General features: G+C 65.2%; 1 protein-coding gene across 1 annotated transcript in view; it reads right to left on the bottom strand.

The window, feature by feature from the left end:
- Positions 1-319: 319 nt before the first annotated feature.
- Positions 320-17,505, bottom strand: part of CACNA1I (calcium voltage-gated channel subunit alpha1 I) — an 82,131-nt gene continuing 64,945 nt past the window's right edge. Inside the window, 18 exon segments of the mRNA XM_056137405.1 lie at positions 320-945; positions 1,406-1,605; positions 3,305-3,461; positions 4,414-4,536; positions 4,726-4,872; positions 5,097-5,147; positions 5,149-5,436; positions 6,097-6,218; positions 6,744-6,822; positions 8,926-8,996; positions 9,667-9,800; positions 10,536-10,645; positions 11,915-12,066; positions 12,307-12,499; positions 14,260-14,349; positions 15,122-15,247; positions 15,966-16,092; positions 16,484-16,668. Of these exon segments, the coding sequence (XP_055993380.1) occupies positions 397-945; positions 1,406-1,605; positions 3,305-3,461; positions 4,414-4,536; positions 4,726-4,872; positions 5,097-5,147; positions 5,149-5,436; positions 6,097-6,218; positions 6,744-6,822; positions 8,926-8,996; positions 9,667-9,800; positions 10,536-10,645; positions 11,915-12,066; positions 12,307-12,499; positions 14,260-14,349; positions 15,122-15,247; positions 15,966-16,092; positions 16,484-16,668 (2,904 nt within the window). The 3' untranslated portion in view covers positions 320-396.

Here is a 17,505-nt window from a genome sequence, read left to right as displayed (position 1 = left end):
GACAGGGGGGGACGGTCAGGAACACAGACGTGGGGACACCCCGACACGTGGGGCTGGCGGGGGGGTGGGGGGAGCGCGCACCCGGCCTTAGCAGCGTTTCTTCTTTAAAGGTGGGGGGAGAAACCCCAAAATGCACCCTGAATTTCACCTCTGCGTCGGGCTGGCTGCCCCCCAAGGAAGCCTGCACCAGCCCGCCCCCCACCCATCCCGCGGCCGGGCGGGTCTTCGGCAGCTGCCCACCTCTGCAAGAACTACGCTCTCGGTAAGAAAAATAAATCTATCTGTCTGTCTGTCTGTCTGTCCGTGTGTGTGTGCACGTCTGCGGGCCGCTGGGGAGTATTGCTGTCTGCCCGGCTCCTGAGGTAAAGCAAGTGGGAGGCGCGCGCGCCCCCGGCCTCATCTCTTGCTGCGGCCGCTGCAGCCCTCGCCGGGACCCCCGGGCGGCGGGTCGGCGCGGGCCGGGTCCTTGGTGCGCGCGGCGGCCCACGAGGGGCTGCGGGCCAGGGTGGGCGCGGCGCGGGGCCCCGGGGCCAGGCGGCCGCTGCTGCTGACCCTGCGGGGCGGCGGCGGCGGCGGCGGCGCCGGGCAGAAGAGCGACGTGAGCGACAGGCTGCTGAGCGGCTCGGGGGGCTCGGCGACCCCCGGCGCGCGGCCCGCGCCCTCCTCGTCCGACGGGTCCAGGGAGTCGCGGCGCGCGCAGCCCCCCGGGCTGGTGGAGCCGCCGCTGCTGTAGCTGCGCTGGTGGCCGCGCAGACCCCGCAGCCGGCACGCGCCCCCGCGGCCCCGCAGGCTGGGCCGCCGCGCCCCCGACGGCGAGGGTCCGGCCGGGGGTCCCAGCGCGCGCCGGGGACTGTCGCTCAGCGTCAGGCTGTCCTCCAGCGTGGCCTGCAGGCTGCCCGCCGAGCTGCTGGCGCTGGCCTCCAGCGAGGTGTCGCTCCCGGTGGCCTGCGGGGACGGAGGGGGCGTCGGGGGAGGGGAGAGGGGGGTGCACCCACCTCCCCACCACCCAGAACCCGGGGTGCCCCAGCATCATCAAGGTAGCTTTCTGCGGCTGCAGCTGGATGACCCCGACCTGAAGCCTCCGCTCCCGCCCCACACCCCCATGCTGGACCCCTCGCTGCCTTTTCAGCACCCCGACCCCCACTTCCCTAGGGAGCAATCTCTCCGGGTGCCCAGGTGATGGCCCTCCCACTATCCCCCACGTCGTCCCCACCTCAGCGCCCCTCTAGCCTGCAAAGCCCCCAGCCCCCTCCTCCTCCCCGTCCCCGTTCCAGCCAGAGCCCTCCTGGCCCCGTCAGCCCCCATCTGCACCCCCACACCTCCCGCTCCCCGATGCCCCAAGGCCAGGCCCTTCCCACCACAGCGCCACTGTTCCCTTGGGGGGTGGGGGTCCGGGGGTTCATACCTGCCGGAGGAGGGTGCAGTTGACGCTGGGGGACCGGAGCGAGGCCCAGGAACCCTGCAGTGCAATTTTGGGGAGGGCCCCGGGGCTGGCCCCCTTCTCCTGCCCCTTCTGGCTGGCGGACACGGCTGGGTGGAAGAACTCGGCCGGCATCGACAGGAGGGTGCTGGAGGCATCCGGGGAGAAGGGGCTCGGGGGCGCGGCTGGGGAGGGAGGACAAGAGGGCTGGGGTCTCCCTGACACCTGGCACGAAGACCCCCCTGGGGTCTGTCCTCTGAATCGGAGGTCAGGCCACCTGGAGGGGTGTGGCGCAGCTGTCCCAGGGGGCCATCCCACACCCCCATGCGGGCCCCTTTCTCTCCGGGCTGGCCCCTCCCTTCTCCATCCTCCCAAACCTGGGGTCAGGGGCGGCCGGTGATGGAGGGCTCCGTCCCCGGATACCGGCCAGGCTGGCACTTGGCCCTCCGCCAGCCTGTCCCTTCAAAGGCTGTGAGTTTTCAGGAGGATCCTCCAAGGGGACCCGAGGAGAAGGGGGAGCCCCCGTTCCACCCGCTGTCCTTGAGCCCAGAGCCCGGCTACACGCTCAGAGCACGAAGGATGCTCAGGACAGGGCGTGGGTGCACCCAGCCCAGGGGTACCGCAGACCCCGCATCTGCTGCTCAGTTTCACCCTGCGGGGGAGCTCAGGGGCCATCTCAGTCCAGCTCGAGAGGAAACGCAACGCTCCTCCCTCTCGGTGGAGGATAAGCCGAGCTGTCACCTCCGGCCCCTTCATGGCCCCTTCACTGGGATTCTGGGAAGTTCAACAGGAAGCTCCCACCCAGGGCTGGCACCTGAGTCCCCACCCATCCTGGCCCCGCTCCTCTCCACCCTGGCCCCTCCCCTCTCCACCCTGGCACCGCCCCTCTCCATCCTAGCCCCTCCCCTTCCCAGCCTGACCCTTCCCTTCCCATCCTGGCCACTCCCTTCTCCATCCTTGCTCCTTCCCCATCCATCCTAGCCCCTCCCCTCTCCATCCTGGCTCCTCCCCTCTCCATTCTGGACCCTCCCTTTCTATCCTGGCTCCTCCCCTCTCCATCCTTGCTCCTCCCCTCTCCATTCTGGACCCTCCCCTCTCTATCCTGGCTCCTCCCCTCTCCATTCTGGACCCTCCCCTCTCTATCCTGGCTCCTCCCCTCTCCATTCTGGACCCTCCCCTCTCTATCCTGGCTCCTCCCCTCTCCATCCTGGCTCCTCCCCTCTCCACTATGGCCCCTCCCCTCTCTATCCTGGCTCCTCCCCTCTCCATCCTGGCTCCTCCCCTCTCCACTATGGCCCCTCCCCTCTCTATCCTGGCTCCTCCCCTCTCCATCCTTGCTCCTTCCCCATCCATCCTAGGCCCTCCCCTCTCCATCCTGGCTCCTCCCCTCTCCATTCTGGCCCCTCCCCTCTCTATCCTGGCTCCTCCCCTCTCCATCCTGGCTCCTCCCCTCTCCAGCCTGGCTCCTCCCTCTCCGTCCTGGCCCCTCCTCTCTCCGTCCTGGCTCCTCCCCTCTCCATTCTGGCCCCTCCCCTCTCTATCCTGGCTCCTCCCCTCTCCATCCTTGCTCCTTCCCCATCCATCCTAGGCCCTCCCCTCTCCATCCTGGCTCCTCCCCTCTCCATTATGGCCCCTCCCCTCTCTATCCTGGCTCCTCCCCTCTCCACCCTGGCTCCTCCCCTCTCCAGCCTGGCTCCTCCCTCTCCGTCCTGGCCCCTCCTCTCTCCGTCCTGGCTCCTCCCCTCTCCATCTGGGTGACTCCTCTCCCATCCTGGCTCCTGCGCTTGCACCAGTCATAGCAAGCCAGGGGGATCGCCTCCCCTGCTTGTTCTCCTGGTCAGTTGGGGGGGCCCTCACTCCGACAGGCAGGGGCACTGCCCTCACCGTGGCTGCTCTCCTGCTTCAGCCAGGCACGGACAGGGTTGAGTGGGACGGGCTCCATCTCACACAGGCAGCTCTCGCGGTCCGAGGATGCAGCTGTGTTGGGCAGGGGGAAGACGCACTCACCGGGGTCTCCTGTTCGCGTGGGCTCTGGCTCACCCTGCATCAAAGGGGCCAGGGTGAGAGGGATAGAGACCAGCCCTCGTGGCTAGGTCATTACCCGCCCACAGCCCTCCTCCAGGAAGCCCTCCCTGGTACCCAGAGCAGGTAAGGCTGCCCTGCCCATCCTCCTGGTGGGTCCCCAAGCCTGGAGGGTTCCACAGCATCGTGGCCCTGCAGTCAGGCTCCAGGCACAGGCCCGGCCAGTACAGGAGGGCTCTGACTCCAGCAGCCCAGAGAGGCAATCCCACAGCAGTCCCCGTGGAATGGAGCCCTTCCTGCTGGGCCCGGCCCCCAAAGCTGCAGCAGTTCCTTCCGCCAAGACAACCTCAGTTCCTCAGGGGCGGCTGCCCTCCAGGCCTCCACAATATAGACCGTGCCCACAGTGGCCTGCCGGGGCTCTGGAACCCCAATACCCTGGGGGGAGCAGCTGTGGGGTTTGGGGGTAAGCTGAAGGGCTGAGAGGGGCAAGTGATCAGCTGCGAGGGAGGGGGCTGCCCTGTCTGAGCTGGTGGAAACACCCCAGGGGTCAAGACTCCCTCCTCGGACCAGGGTCCCTTACACCGGTCCCTCCAGCTGCCAGACCCCGTGGCCTGAGCCACAGGATGACCCAGAGGCCACCTCCTGAGGCCCTGCCCAGAAAGCTCATTTTCTCATGCCTGAAACGGGTCAAATCTTCCTCCATGCAAAGAGCTGGGGACAGAAAAACCAGAGCGAGCAAAGGGTCACCCCACGGCCAGTGCCGGTGCCCCATGGACTCCTCTGAGCGCGAGAAGCCAGGCAGACCTGGACAAAACCGGTTCGGTAGCTGCAGGGAGGGTCAGTGGGGCCTGGAGGGACACTCCACGGGGGAAGGGGGGGCTTCATGCTCTAGCCCCTCGTTCCTGAGGCCCAGCACCTGGCGGGCACCGCTGCTGGGGACTAAGCCGAAGTGGCCCTCCACAGCCGCTCACCTTGGAGTCTTTAGGGCCAGCAGGGCAGGCCAGGGGGTCCTCAAGACTCAGGTCGTCACCCAGCAGGATGGAGGAAGAGCGGTCAGAGTTCAGGGAGAAGGCCTCTGTCTCCGCCAGCTGCACCTGCGGGTGGCCACGCTGGTCACTGGGGGCCGGCTGGGCAGAGGGGGAGACCCAACAGGGCTGGGTAGAGGGGGCGGGGCCGGCTGGGCCGCCAACCCCGACCCACCTGTCCCCAGACCCGGGAGCCCGGTGCTGCCCTCTGGCTCTCGCTGTTCCCTTGCCCGGTGCCCACCCTGCCCACACCCTTACCTCCTGCTTGTCGTGGTGACACTTGTCGCAGCCGGCCGGTGAGGAGTAATGGTGGAAGATGGAGCCCGACAGGTTGTCAATGATGGTCAGCTCCCCCTCCAAGGAGTCCTTGATGATTAAAGAGACGCTGTCCAGCCACAGGTTCTCCTAGGCGGACGGGGACGGGGTGGGGACAGGCGGGATTATCGGCAGGGTCCCGGGAGGGTGGGGTGGGTGGGGCGCCGCGAGGCCCGGGCCCCTGGTCACAGGGTCACCCCTTCAACGGAGCTGACAGTGGGGCGTGGACAGGTGGCAGGCAGTGTCTGCCCTCGTCACCCTCCAGCCCGACAGCGCCCGCCCTCGGCGACCCCGTGTCCTCTCGCGCCGCCCACCTGGGCTGGAGAGTAGCAGCGCCGGCACAGGCGGCCCTCGGGGTCGCCCCCCGCCGCCCGCCCCTCCGGGCCCTCGGCCGGGGGCCCCTGGCGAGCCGGCGGGGGGCCGCGGGCCGGGGCCCAGGCCGTGGGCCAGCTCCAGCTCCAGCTCGGCGTCCATCTCGGCGTCCTCCTGGGCCTCCTTGTTGCTGTCGTCCAGGTGCTTCATGAGCACGGCCACCACCACGTTGATGAGCACGAACTGGGCCGTGAGCACGAAGCTGACGAAGTAGAGCGGCGACACGAACTGCAGGCTGCTCAGGCAGCTGCGCTCGTCGTGGGTGCAGTCCCGCAGCGTGTCCTGCCCGGGCAGCGGGGCGGGCTCAGGGGGCGGCCACAGGCCCCGGCCACAGACCGGCCATGGGAGCCCCAGTCCTGCCTGTGGCCCTATATACGGACCACCAGTCCTGCCTGTGGTCCCGCCCACTCCTGCCCGTGGCTCCGCCCACGGACCGCCCACTCCGGTCGGTGGCCCCGCCCACTTCCGCCTGAGGCCCCGCCTGCTCCTGCGTGTGGCCTTGCCCACGGGCCGCCCACTTCTGTTTGAAGCCCCGCCCACTTCTGAGGCCCCGCCCACTCCCACCTCTGGCCCCGCCCACAGACTGCCCAGTCCTGCCTATGGCCCTGCCCATGGACAGCTCAGTCCTGTTTATTGGCACCCACCACAGACCGCCTAGTTCTCCTTATGGCCCTATTCAGGCTGCCCAATCTTTCTATGGCCTTGCCCATGGACCTCCCAGTTCTGCTCAAGGTCCGGCCCCACTGTCACGGCCACACCCAAGGACTGCCCAGTCCTGCTTACAGCATCCTCAGGGCCTGACCTGCCCCCCCCCCAGGTGAACCTGCCCCCAGAGCCTCTGCTTCTCTGAGCCTGCACCCTCTGCGGGCAGGGTCAGCTCCCCAAGCACCCTTCTGGGTGCCAGCCCGCCTCTTCCCCCAATCCGGCCCCTTCCGCTGATACCTTCATGATCCCATTCCAGTTGTCGCCGGTGGACACCTGGAAGAGCGTGAGGAAGGCCATGCCGAAGTTCTCGAAGGTGGCATGCCGGCTCATGCCCTCGCACGGGTTCTCGTCGTTACAGACTGCAAGAAAGGGGGCGGGGTGTCAGCCAGTGGAGATGCGGCCAGGGACCCCCAAAGCCGGGAGGCCCCGTGGAATTGGTTGCCTCCGTCCTCCTGGAATCCCTACCACACCCCTCGGGATGCATGTATGCCCATTCCAAAGACAGGGAGACCGAGGCTCCGAGAAGTGGCACACAGCTAGGACTTAGGTGATGAGGGCCGCTTTCTACACCCAGCTCTTCTAGGCCCCGCCCACAGCTGGCGGTGGCCCCGCCCACTTCCGGCTATGGCCCCGCCCTCGGACCGCCCACTCTTGCCTGCAGCCCCGCCCACAGCCGAGCCAGTCCTGCCCATGCCCTGCCCATGGACAGCTTGCTAGCTCACACGGGCTGGGGGCCGCACGCTGGGGGCCACTGTCCACCCCCAGAGTCCACCATGAGGGCAGTTTCTGGCCCGAAGCTGTCTTGTCTGTCTTCCACCCCACCGAGACCCTTGGGCCCTGCCTCATCCCCATCACCTAGGGGTCACTCAGCCCCCATCACTCACCCAGCTTCCCAAAGAGCTCCACCCCCAGGGCAGCGTAGATGAAGAAGAGCAGCATGAAGAGCAGGCCCAGGTTACCCACCTGGGGGAGAGAGCAGGAGGGTGGGGAGCACTGCAGAGGCAGGGCGGGGCCACTGGCACATTTCACATGGCCCCGTGTCCAAGTCTGCCCCCTGCCCGGACCTAATGGAGGCCTGAGACACCTGCTTTTAGCCCGAAGACCGTCTCTCTCCCCTCCTGCCACCCTCAACTCTCCAGAGAACCAAAGAGGTGAAGTGTCTAGACCAGAATCACGCAGGTAACAGGCAGCGGGGACAGGGATTCATATCCAGCAGACAAGACCCAGGTTATTCACACAATGGTTATTCCATAACCCCTGCCTAGCTAAGATAATTTCCGGGATGGATAGAGAGACCAACAGGGGAAAGGAAAGTCTTGACAACAATGCCACCACCTCCAGGAAGTCTCCCTGGATTCCTCACAGCAGACTGGAATGTGGGCTGAGGGTGATGACTACTGCACTGCCCTATCCCTGTCCTCGGGGGATCTGGAAAGTCGCGGAGAGCAGAGGCAAGGCTGGGATTTAGTTGGGATCTGCCCCCTTAGGCCAGCACAGGGAATGGCCCCTGAGAGAAGGGAGGGTTGCAGGATGCATCTAGGACTGTGGGCCTTCCTCAAGCCCTGCCGCCTACATCGCGCAGTTCCTGCGGGAGCAGAGCGTCCCAGATTCCAGACCTATTTCCAGTCTTCCCGTCCGCTGGAGACGGCCTTTCCCTGCGCCAAGATAAGGCTCAAGCACAGTTTTGCCCTAGAAAACGCAGCATCTTCCTCGAGCCCGGGAGACTCGGGAGATGATGGCGTTGTTCGCTGCCATGTGAGCGCCGGGAGTCACTGACGCCGCAGTCCGGCCTGCGCCCGGTGGGGCCCTACTCTCTGTGAGCACGGCCAGGTGGATTCAGCCGCAGGCCACGTATGACACCAAAGCTTGGTGAGATGAGAGACGGCTGAGTGAGGAGTTTCCCGCGGCCTCCTGCAGCCTCCCTGCCTCCCCTCCAGCCTCCCCCTCCAGCCTTCACCCCTGCCCCGTGGGTCCTTGCAGCAGCCTTCCTTCCGAGAGTCGTCCCAGGGCAGCACCCAATGCCTCGAGGAAATGGCAATACTGGGTGTAGGGAGCGGCAGGAGGAGGCTGGCGTGCACCCCACAGCCCCCACTTCCCGAGCACTTCCCGGCCCGAGCCTCGGGGGTGCTTCATGAGCTCTCGACTGCACCCTCCGAAGCGAGCACGGGGGCCAGACCCCACTTCAGAGGGAGGGAAACTGAGGCACAAAGAGGTGGTCTCAGGCTGGAGCCACAGGCCAGTGGGGAGGGCGCTTGCCTGGCATTGCCGCAGACCCAGGTTCGATCCTCAGCACCCCTGAGACCTGCCAGGAGTGAGCCCTGAGCACCACTCAAAAGTAAAAAAAAAAAAGGGTGGAGGAAAGAGCTGAGTCCAGACTCCCAAGGGGTGGGGCTCAGAGCCCAGGAGGGGCAGCTGGAGGCCAGGGGCAACCCACTTCCCGCCTGCCCACACCAGCCCACGCTCCCCATGAGCCAATCCCGCTGCGGAGATGACCCTTCTCTCAATGGGCACCCCCTGGCTTTGCATGCAGGGCTGTCCCAAACCCACCCCAAACTGCCCGGCCCCGCCCAAGACAGCGGAGCTGAGCTGCCCTCCCTCCTCCCTGGGCTTCTGTCCTCCCTGCACCCACCCCCGTCCCCCCCCCCCCCACACTCTGAGCATGTGGTTCTGTGTCTCTTATCCAAGATCCCTCAAGTTGCTGGAGTCGAGGCGAGTCACATGCACGAATGAGTCAGGGGCCCCGAGGGGGGCTGGGGTAGGAGGCACTGCAGGACCCCCGGAGCGGGGCTGCTGGAAGTGGCGAGGTCACGGCAGCACCGCCTCCCTCTGCCTCTGCCCCTCAAGGTCCAGCCCACGGCCCTCCCCGGACAGTGCCAGGGCTGTTCCAGCTCCGCCTGAGGGGTTCAGTGCAGAATGTGGGTCCTCAGAGCCAGCCCGGGGCCAGGCGCACAGTAGGGACGGGGACTCCAGATGCGTCTCCGGACCCTGCCCCAGCTCTGGGCACGGGAGAAGGAAGTGGGGCGCCCTGCACTCCCCAGATCCAGCTCGGCTGACCCCTGACCTTACCTGGGGCAGCGCCTGCACCACCGTGTCCAACAGCGCCCGCATGCCCGTGGCCATCTTCAGCAGCTTCAGCACTGCGGGCGAGACCAATGGCAACGCTGGGCGGGCGCACATGCATGTGCACGCATGCGTGAGTGCTTGCACATACGTGCCTGCAGGTGCCATGTAGGCATGTCCATTGTATGTTCATGTGTGCATGCATGTATGTGTGTAGGCAAGTGTGTTTGCATGTGTGTGTGCATATGTCCATTGTGTGCACGTGTGCGTGCATTCATGTGTTTGTTTGCAACATGTGTGTATATGTGCATTGTATGTGCATGCATTTGTATGCTGGGTGTATATGTGTGCATTCATGTGTTTGCATGTGTGTGTGCATGTGTCCATTGTGTGTGCAAGTGTGTATGCATGCATGTGTTTGCACATGTGTGTATACGTGCATTGTATGTGCATGTATGTGTGTACTTATATGTGTGCCTGCAAGTGTGTGCATAGGCGTGTGTGTGAATGTGTGTGCATGTTTATGTGTGTCTGCTTGTGCGTAAGAGCTCTGCCGTAAGCCCAGGGGGACAGAGGACGGAGTGAGTGTGGGTCAGGGGTGGACGCTGGGGTGAGAGTCCCGAGGAGGAGGGCAGGAGTTGGGACCGGACCCCACGGCCAGTCTTAATAGGAGGCGGGGCGGGAGATGGGGGCTGTGTCCTGGAGCGCCCACGGCAGGGGGGCGGGGGGCAGGGGCGGGCGCCTCACCCCTCGCGATGCGCAGCACCCTCATGATGCGGATGATGGTGGGGTTGATGGGCAGCGCCGCGTTGATCTCGATCTCCTCCAGCGTGATGCCCATGACCGACAGCAGCACAATGGCCAGGTCCAGCTGGTTCCACCTGGGCGGGGGGCGGGGGGAAGCGTCCCCACTCTCAGCAGTTTGTGTTTGTTTTGTTTCAGGGGAGGGGGGAGCACAGTGGCGGTGCTCAGGGCTGACTCCTGGGGGGCAGTCAGGGGACCTTCCGGGTGCCAGGGATCAGACCCAGGTCGCCAGGTGTAGGGCAGGAACCCACCCCCTGCTCCCCACGGCCCAGCTATGCCCACCCTCCCAGGGCCCACTGCGAATGGCCCCTTCCTGCGCCCCGAGAGGCTTGCGAGCAGGGAGGAATCTCTGCCCCTGAGTCTTTCATTTTTTTTCTTTTTGGGTCACAGCCGGCAATGCACAGGGGTGACTTCTGGCTTTGCACTCAGGAATGACCCCTGGCGGTGCTCGGGGGACCCTATGGGATGCTGGGAATTGAACCTGGGTCGGCAACGTGCAAGGCAAACGCCCTCCCCGCTGTCCTATCCTCCCGCCCCTGCCTCTGAGTCTTGAGCCAGCTGCCCGCTGAGTGGCACCAGGCTGGTCTGTGACCCTCTCTGAGCCTCGATGATTAGGGCCCTCTCTAGGGGCCACTGGGGCGTGGCACAGCCCGAACCCAGGAGGGCTGGGAGGGGGAGTGCAGCCACTTCCTGTCCAGAGTTGGTGACATTTGGGACCCCCTGGCCGGCACTGCCCAGACACTCACTGTCGCTCGGGCTCTCCCTGACCCGCAGCCCACCCCGCGCTGCCCTGGCCGGGCCTGGCCGCTCACCGGTCCTTGAAGAAACGCCTGAGACCGAAGGCCACCAACTTCAGCACCGCCTCCAGCACGAAGACCGTGGTGAACAGGTAATTGCAGTACTTGAGGGCCGTCTCCAGGGACTGGGGTGGACCGAGAGAACAGGCATGACCCGGGTCCAGGCCTGATCCCCCTCATCCCCCATCAGGCTCTGCCCCTGAATTCAGTCCATCCACACTCAGCGCCTCTGTTCTGCTCCCTCCCACCGATTGTGAGCCATCTCCTCTGCATCCCGCCTCCCCTGTGGTCCAGGCACCCACTCCATGGAGGCAGTGTGGGGTGGTGGTTAGGGCCAGAGCTCAGACCCCTGAATCAGCATCTCCATCCCCCCTTTTTTTTTTTTTGCTTTTTGGGTCACACCTGGCGATGGACAGGGGTTCCTCCTGGTTCTGTACTCGGGAATCACCCCTGGCGGTGCTCAGGGGACCATATGGGATGCTGGGAATTGAACCTGGGTCTGCTGCGTGCAAGGCAAACGCCCTCCCCACTGTGCTATTGCTCCAGTCCCTCCCTCCCCCCTTCTTCTTCAAGTGACCAGGAGCAAGTACCCCACTTCTCTGAAACTTACTTCCCCCTCATCAACTGGGAATGACAATAGTACTATCAGGTGAGGGCATGCTCTGTCACCCCCCACCACCACCAAGGGGTACTTGGCCCCAGGCTCTGAGGAAGGGAGGCAGGTGGAGCTCAGGAAAGTCCTTCCCAGAAGAGAAGAACCTTAAAGGCCCGATAGTGCATGATGGGGAGGCGGGGAAGGGGGGGTAGCACCTTCCTGGATCTCCCCACCTGTCGGAATTCAGATCTGAGAGACTGTGGGGGGGGGGCTTGGGGGCCCCTGGGAGGGGCGGGCAGGAGGCATATCACACCCACTGTCTGTGTACGGGCCCCGCCTCTGACTGAAGAGCGTGGGGCTCACAGCTCATTTCTCGGGGTGCCCTGCCCTAATAGGCGGCTGCAGGAATCACCCACGGGGCCAGCCCAGGCTGGGCGTGCCATAAAGAGGCGGCAAACAGGAGTCCTGCTGCTGGTGCCTTTTCTGCGAGTCTAAAGGCGCCTGTGCCCCTGTGCCGGCCCGCCAGGCAGCTTCCCTGCCTCACGTCCCAACACTCCTGCTCACTGTTCCAAGATGGTCCACTGATTCCTCACCCGAGGAGCCCCCTGCCCCCTGTCCACCCTGGCGGGCTCTAGCACACCCCCTGCTCCATGTCCCCTCGCACGATCAGGTCACCCCCACGGTCCTGCTCCCAGCAATGGTCTCCCCAGACCCCATCTGTGGGCAGGGACCAGCCCGGAGCACCAGTGTGGGCCCCCCACCCCGCCCCCAAATTTCCCGGATGCGCCCGGACCCCCACCGTGGGCTGGTTGTAGTGCTCCAGCGACATGGTGACCACGTTGAGGCAGATGATGAAGGTGATGAAGATGTCCAGGTAGTGGCTGGTGCACATGGAGTGGATGAGCAGCCGGGTGGGGCAGTAGGTGGCATAGTAGGGCAGCCGCTGGGCCTCTGTGGGCAGGCGCGGGTCAGAGGGGGGCCAGAACGAATTGGGGGGCGTGGGCCGGCGGGAGGGGGCAGACAGGCGGGGGTCCACTCCACGCCCCGCCCCGCCCAGCCAGGGCCCGGACAGGGAGACGGGGGTGCCGAGGGTGGCTGGCCGGGAGGCGGCCCGTGGCCGTGGCCGTGGCTGTGGCCGTGGCCGTGGCCTGGGGCGAGGCCCGGCGCGGGGGTCCCACTCCCCCCACTCACTCCGGCGCTTCTTCTCCAGCCGCCGCAGCCGCTTCTCCTCCCGCCGCCGCGCCTCCTCGGCCTCCTGGTGCTGCCGGCACTTGTGGAAGTTCTCCACCACCACGCCCACGAACATGTTGAGCACGAAGAAGCTGACGATGAGCAGGAAGGAGATGAAGTAGAGCAGCATCCAGGGGTTGTGGTTGGGCACCGGCTGCGGAGCAGAGGACGCGCGCGGGACGCTCGCGCATGCGCGGAGGAGGCCCCCCGCGGCGGGGCCCGATGGGGCGCGGGGCAGAGCCTGCTTACCCCGGGGTGGGGGGCAGGTAGGGAAGGGGCAAGGGCCAGCCGATTCCTCAGTTCCGGCTTCCGACAGACAGGGTCACCCGGCTTCCTCTCGCCCGCCCCACTGAGCACTGCCTGTCCACTCGCCCACCCGGCCTTCACCCGCTCAACTCCCAGCATTCACCTCTCCACAGGTCATCATTCATCCAGGCACCCTTCCACCACCCGTCCAGCCATCCACCCACCCGTCCACCCACCCACCTATCCAACACACCCACCCCCCATCCATCTACTTGCCCATCCATCCATCCACCCACCCAACCATTCACCTACCCACCCATCCATCCACCCACACCATCCACTCACCCATCCATCCACCTACCCATCTATCCATTCATCCACCCACCCATCCATCCATCTACCCATTCACCCACTCACGCATCCACCCACCTACCCACCCACCCATCGAACACATCCACCCAACCAACCATCCACCCACCCATCCACTCACCCACCCATCGAACACACCCACCCATCTATCCATCCACCTACCCATTCACCCACCCATCTATCCACCTACCCATTCACCCACCCATCCATCCATCCATCCATCCACCCATCCATCAACCTACCCACCCACCTAGACATCCATCCATACACCCACACCATCCATTCACCCACCCATCAGTCCACCCACCCCATGCACCCACCATCCATCCACCTACACTAACCTCCAATCACCCACACATTCCATTCATCTGTCCTTCAACCCATCTATCCACCATTGACCACCACTGTCCTCCCATCTGCACACCAATTAATCAACCCACCCATCCACCCAACCTCCATCCATCCACCCACTAACCCACCCACCCACCTACACTGGTGTTCACACACACACATGCATTCATCTGTCTACCCATATTGGCCACCCACCCACCCACCCATCTACACATCCATTCATTCTCCCTCTTCCCCCACCCACCCACCCACCCATCTACACACCCATCCACTCCCCATCCATTCATCTGGCTGGCATCCAGCCATGCACCCTCCCGCCCACTTCACCCACCCATCCTGCCACTCGCCCGTCTGTCCATCCGCCCACGCCTCACGCATCTACTCATCCATCCAGTCATCCTTCCACTCAAAAACGTGTCAGCCAGCAGAGAGAGAGCGATCCTACGGGATGCCTGTGTGCACATGTGTGCTGGAGGAGCAGGGGGCGGTTAAGGAAGTGGGGGAGGGACTTTGCCCAGTCCCGGGTCAACAGCCTGCCCAGCCCTACAGTGGACCCCTCTTCTTAGGCTGACTCGGGAGAGAAAACTCACTCCCACATCCATCCTCACCCCCACGGTACCCCAATAGCTCTGCAACTTGCTCTAGTGTTCTAACACCTACCCTGGGTGCCACCACCCCAAACTCCTGCCTTCTGTACCTGCCCACCTGGAGTGTGACCATCTCCCTCCACCCCAACCCATCCCTCACCTCCCCATATTCTGCCCCATGGTGCCCACCCCCCGCTGACTCTGCACCACCCCCCCCCTGCAGAGCAGCACCAGGCAGGTGTTGAGGCCAGAGGTGGGTGAGACTGGACAGTGGGATCCTTACAGACCACCAGGCCCCAAAGATACTGCACCCCATCCACCCACCCAATTCTGGGGCCGGGCCTGGCCCTGCCACGCCCACCTGCTGGTCCACAGCGACAGCGTCCAGCCCGTTGTACATGATGTTCACCCAGCCGTCCTTGGATGCCAGGACGAAGAGGGACATCAGGGCCTGCAAGACGCATGGGGGGGGGGGCGGGGGCCACGGGGTGAGGGTGCGGTGGTTCTCCATGGCCCTGCCTCCCAACACAGTGCTCCCACGGGGCACAGTCAAGCATGCAGTCCATGAAGCGTCACAGAGTCCGCGCCATATGCCAGGGAAAAAAGAACTGCACAGCGGCCCCTCTTGAGAGTCACTGGGCAGGTGACCTCAGCGCGCGCGCACACACACACACACACACACACACACACACACACAGAGGGCCTGGCCAGCACATTACTCAAGTTGGCTGGGAGGCGGGGCCTGTGGCTGGGGTCAGGGATCAGAGAAAAATTCACAAAGGGGTCCCCACTTACTCCCCACCCCAGGAGGGGGGAAAGGTCACTATCTCTGAAGACCCACCCCAGGCCTGGACCCCCTTCCCTGGTCCTTGCCCACACACACACCCCTGGCCCCCCACACCCCTGTGAACTGGCCAGACCAAGCCTCTGGAGCACCCGGAGGCTTGTGGGGTGTGGTCTGGGCTTCCCAGCTGGGGGCTGTCCCCTGGGGTGCAATGGAGCAGGCAGAAGGTGAGGGACCCCACTGAATACAGGGCAGGCTTTGCTGTGCTTTCATGTCTCGCTCCCCTTTCACAAATGGCAAACTGAGGCCCGGAGTCACAGTCACAGTAACAGAGCCACGCCGGGTCAGGCTGGTCCCCAGACTCCCGTGGGGCACCAAGGCCCCTCCCCCAGGACCCCCAGGATGCAGACAGACTCTGCACTCCAGCCCGGAGGCGCACCTGGCCCAGGTTGTCGAAGTTGTACTTGTGATGGACCCAGCGGTAGTTGGCGGCCACGCAATCAGAGCGGTTGGTGATGTTGCGGGTGTCCACGCCCAGGCAGTGGTAGAACTTGCCCTTGAAGAGCTGCCAGAGAGACGCGGCGAGCAGTGAGAGGCTGACCCGCTCCCCAGCTTCCGGGGGGCACCTCCTCAGCACGCCTGGCTGCATCCTCGCCTACCCGCTCAGGCCAGGAGAGAGAGACCCTGTCCCCAGAGGCCGCTGAGGTCGGGGCAGTGGCCGGGCTGAGGCCTGCACCCTGCTCTGCTCCCTGGAGCCCCAAGAGAGGGAGAGAGGGACAAGGGGAGACCCTACAGGGACGCAAGCCCGGCCGTCAGCTACCCAGAAGGGGCAGATGATCCCCAAAGAAGACCCCTGCCCAGGCAGATGTGCTGTGGGTCTCTCACCCCGACATGGGGTGTCTGTGACCTCAGCTGCAGCTTCCTTAGGTCCCTTCGGCCACCCCCTGTCACATGCTTGATGCCCCCTCTGTAGACCCCATCCCTCTGTGCTCGGCTCCTGGGCTGGATGGGCACTTGGGCTGGACTCCATCCGACCCGGTTCTATCCTGCCTGGGCCGGAGGCGCCATGCTCACCCCAACCTCTCCACAGCTCACAACAGAGCCCAGCTCAGCCCTGCCGGGCAGGTCAGGTCACCTCCCCAGGGCTGTCCTGTCCCCTGCCCCCTGCCTGGCCCTATGCTCCACAGAGCTGGGGAAGCTGGGGTCTCCGGGAGCACTCAGGCGGGCAGGAGAGTGGGGCCTCTTCCTCAGCCCCCGGGGCCCACCCAGCGGGGTGCCCTCACCTGCACCCCCAGGATGCCGAAGATGATGAAGAAGGCGCAGCAGATGAGCACGATGTTGCCGATGGGCTTGAGGGAGGAGATGAGCGTCTCCACCACCAGCTTGAGCCCGGGCGCCCGGCTGATGACTCTGCGGGCAGGAACAGGGCCACAGTCCAGACTGGGCATGGCCTCCCTCCCCCTATCTGCCCAGAGGCAGGGAGGGCTGACAGGGACCAGCAAGCCCATGCTTTGGCATAAGGCGGGAGCATCATCCAGGACTCCCACCTGGGGCCCTGGGGGTCCACACCCCATCCTGGTCTAGACTGTGGGGGGCCTCCGGGGTGTCTAAACCCTCCCTCCCAGCATATGCCCCACCCCCAGCGGCCCCGGGCTTCCCTACAGCTGGCCGGGGCACTCAGGTGGTTCACAGTGTGAGCAGATTGGGGGGCTGCACAGAGCCAGAGTGAAAGGCCCACCTGGACACCCCCCCCCCGCATGTGGGCGCACGGGTGTCCCCGTCCGGGGCTAGGGGCGCTCACCGCAGGGGTCGTAGGGTGCGCAGGAGCCGCAGGACCCGGAGGACGCCCAGGATCTTAGCTCCCCCAGCAGAGGCCACGGACACCACAATGTCGATGATGGACACGAAGACGAGGAAGCCGTCCAGCACATTCCAGCTGCTGCGCAGGTAAGCCTGCTCCCCAAAGTACAGGCCGAGCGAGACCACCTGGAGGCGGGGCCAGGCTGGTTAGGGGCGGGGCCTTGAGGGGGCGGGGTTAGTTAAGACAAAGTCAGGGGGCGTGGCCAGGCAGGGCAGCGGCGGGTGGGGTTAGTTAGGGTGAGAGAGGAAGAGGCGGGGTCAGGAAGGGCGGGGCCAGGTGGGCGCGGTTAGTTAGGGCGGAGGCAGGAGGGTGGGGCCAGGCGGGGCGGGGTCAGGCAGGGGCGGGGTGGGGTTAGCTAGTGTGGCGAGAGCTGGAAGAGCGGAGTTAGTTATGGGGCTGGGGAAAGGGCAGAATCTGTTGTGGGCGGGGCATGGTGGGCGTGGTTAGTTGGGGGCAGGGTCATGGGGTGGTGCCAAGAAGGGCGGGGTCAGGCGGGTGGGGTTAGTGAGGGGATCTGAAAGGGGCGGGGTCTGTTGTGGGCGGGGAGATGTGGGCGGGGTTAGTTGGGGCAGCGTCAAGGGGCGGTGCCAAGAAGGGGGCAGGTGGGCAGGGTTAGTTAGGAGAGTCGGGAAGGGGCAGTGTCCGTCATGGGCAGGGTCAGGTGGTTTGGTTGGTTGAGGGGAGCCAGGCAGGGCTTTGCAGCCGTCAGCGCCTGCACCAGGGAGCCCAAGGAGCTGCTGGTGGCCACAGAAGGCCCAGTGAGCAGCTGCTGAAGGGTCCCTGCTCCCCACACCTCCAGCAGATTATCAGTGTGAGCAGGGGTCTGTGCTTCCCAGAAGCCCCATCCCCGGACTCACACTCAGCATGGGTGCCCCCCACCCCGTGGGTTGATGGGCAATTAAATGATGAGCAAGTTGGGGGCGGGGACTGCGCATGGGCGGGGCTGGGACCCCAGTGCTGGG

The sequence above is a fragment of the Sorex fumeus genome, unplaced genomic scaffold (assembly GCF_029834395.1).
Source record: "Sorex fumeus unplaced genomic scaffold, SorFum_2.1 ptg000125l, whole genome shotgun sequence".
In the NCBI taxonomy this organism is placed as follows: domain Eukaryota; kingdom Metazoa; phylum Chordata; class Mammalia; order Eulipotyphla; family Soricidae; genus Sorex; species Sorex fumeus.
Note: the sequence above shows the minus strand (reverse complement) of the source record. Positions and strands in the feature narration are given on the sequence as shown.